Genomic DNA, 1,248 nt, shown 5'->3' with positions numbered 1-1,248 from the left:
AATATATATATATATAAATGGGCTCGTATATATATATATGTATGTGTGTTTGGGGGAGTATATGTGAATCCCTGTATAGCGTATCTGTCTGTGTACAATTTTCTCTCCGTGTACCTATTGTGAGTTGCCAATCGCGACAATGTCCAAACGGGGCAATTTGGAAGCACTTTAATAACTATTCACTACCGTTGCAAGTCATTTTGACCTCCTGCTCACTTATGGTTTCATCCTCGATAACTTTCGGCGCCAACGGCCTGAAGGAATCGCGCACTGTAGTTTGACAAGTGAGGTAATAAGTTTGGGAATTATGAGAGGGGGTGAAATTCGATGCGATGGAAATCCGAGTCCGATGTGGTCGGAAGATGTACAACAATGCAAAGCTGTTCTAGAATTGAATCGATTTCAGAACTTTTGTAAGGTAAATTCAGTGGATTCGCTAAATGACTTACGTAGGCTTAGACATTGCTGGGGAGGCAGAGCATCATATCGAATGATAACTTGTTCTGATTTTGGGTTATTTTGAATCAGACCGCCACACTCTCTCATATTCTTCGTGAAGCTATCCTCTGGAATCGGAACGGCGTTATCACCGTCTCCTTCGATAGTTCTCTCTTCAATTTCTTCGAACTCGGCTCTGTATCGATTGTATTTAATGATTAGTACAAAGATTGTGTAAAAGTACGAAGCAGGGGATAAATCCTCACTCTGTATAGTTCATATTGCTAAAACTAAGTACTTACTTCCTTCTAGCGAGCTTCTTCTCACGGCGCTTGACGATTGGGCTTTGAATCTTCATAATGAACCTGCGCGAAATACGAATCCGTCAACTCTAGATTTTATGATCAGAACTGAAAGTTTTCCTTGGATGTCGATGTGGTTATATATTGTGATGATCGGATAAGATTATCAAAGTCAGTCGTCATGAAGCGAGTTACACGGCGATTGTAAGTTGCATTCCAGCAGACTTATTTCATACATAAATAGTACTAGAAAAACTACAACTTGATATATTTTTAACTTAAACAACCCCTCCTCCGGCTCTGACAGACTATTTACGCCCAGTAGAATCGAGTAAAATCATCTCTATCTCTCTCTATTTACCACCATCATGTGTCTAAAAATAGTGCGTTTGTTCTAAAATGTTGAATAGGAAGGCCCAAATCAAAAAGCTAAATAACTCGATAAATAAAAAGTGGAGGACGATGACATGTTGAGGGCCCGTCGGCTCGAGGGCCATTCATTTTTTTA

At 39.8% G+C, this 1,248-nt stretch overlaps 1 protein-coding gene across 1 annotated transcript; it reads right to left on the bottom strand.

The window, feature by feature from the left end:
- Window positions 1-113: 113 nt before the first annotated feature.
- SARC_14111 (hypothetical protein) lies at window positions 114-922 on the bottom strand. The gene is made up of 3 exons (XM_014291757.1): window positions 741-922; window positions 450-634; window positions 114-270 (listed from the first exon to the last, which is right to left on the bottom strand). The coding sequence occupies exons 1-3, from the start codon at window positions 794-796 to the stop codon at window positions 176-178; spliced, it is 336 nt and encodes a 111-aa protein (XP_014147232.1). The 5' UTR covers window positions 797-922; the 3' UTR covers window positions 114-175.
- Between the last annotated feature and the right edge of the window lie 326 nt (window positions 923-1,248).

The sequence above is a fragment of the Sphaeroforma arctica genome, assembly GCF_001186125.1.
Source record: "Sphaeroforma arctica JP610 unplaced genomic scaffold supercont1.4165, whole genome shotgun sequence".
Taxonomy (NCBI): domain Eukaryota; class Ichthyosporea; order Ichthyophonida; genus Sphaeroforma; species Sphaeroforma arctica.
The sequence above is the reverse complement of the archived record's forward strand: the minus strand, read 5'-3'. Positions and strand labels throughout refer to the sequence as shown.

Coding starts and splice junctions, on each gene's coding strand:
- SARC_14111 (XM_014291757.1), bottom strand. CDS start 796: ATGAAGATTCAAAGCCCAATCGTCAAGCGCCGTGAGAAGAAGCTCGCT. Junction 635..740: donor AAGAAGCTCGCTAGAAGGAA/GTAAGTACTTAG, acceptor CAATCGATACAG/AGCCGAGTTCGAAGAAATTG. Junction 271..449: donor CCAGCAATGTCTAAGCCTAC/GTAAGTCATTTA, acceptor GTCAAACTACAG/TGCGCGATTCCTTCAGGCCG.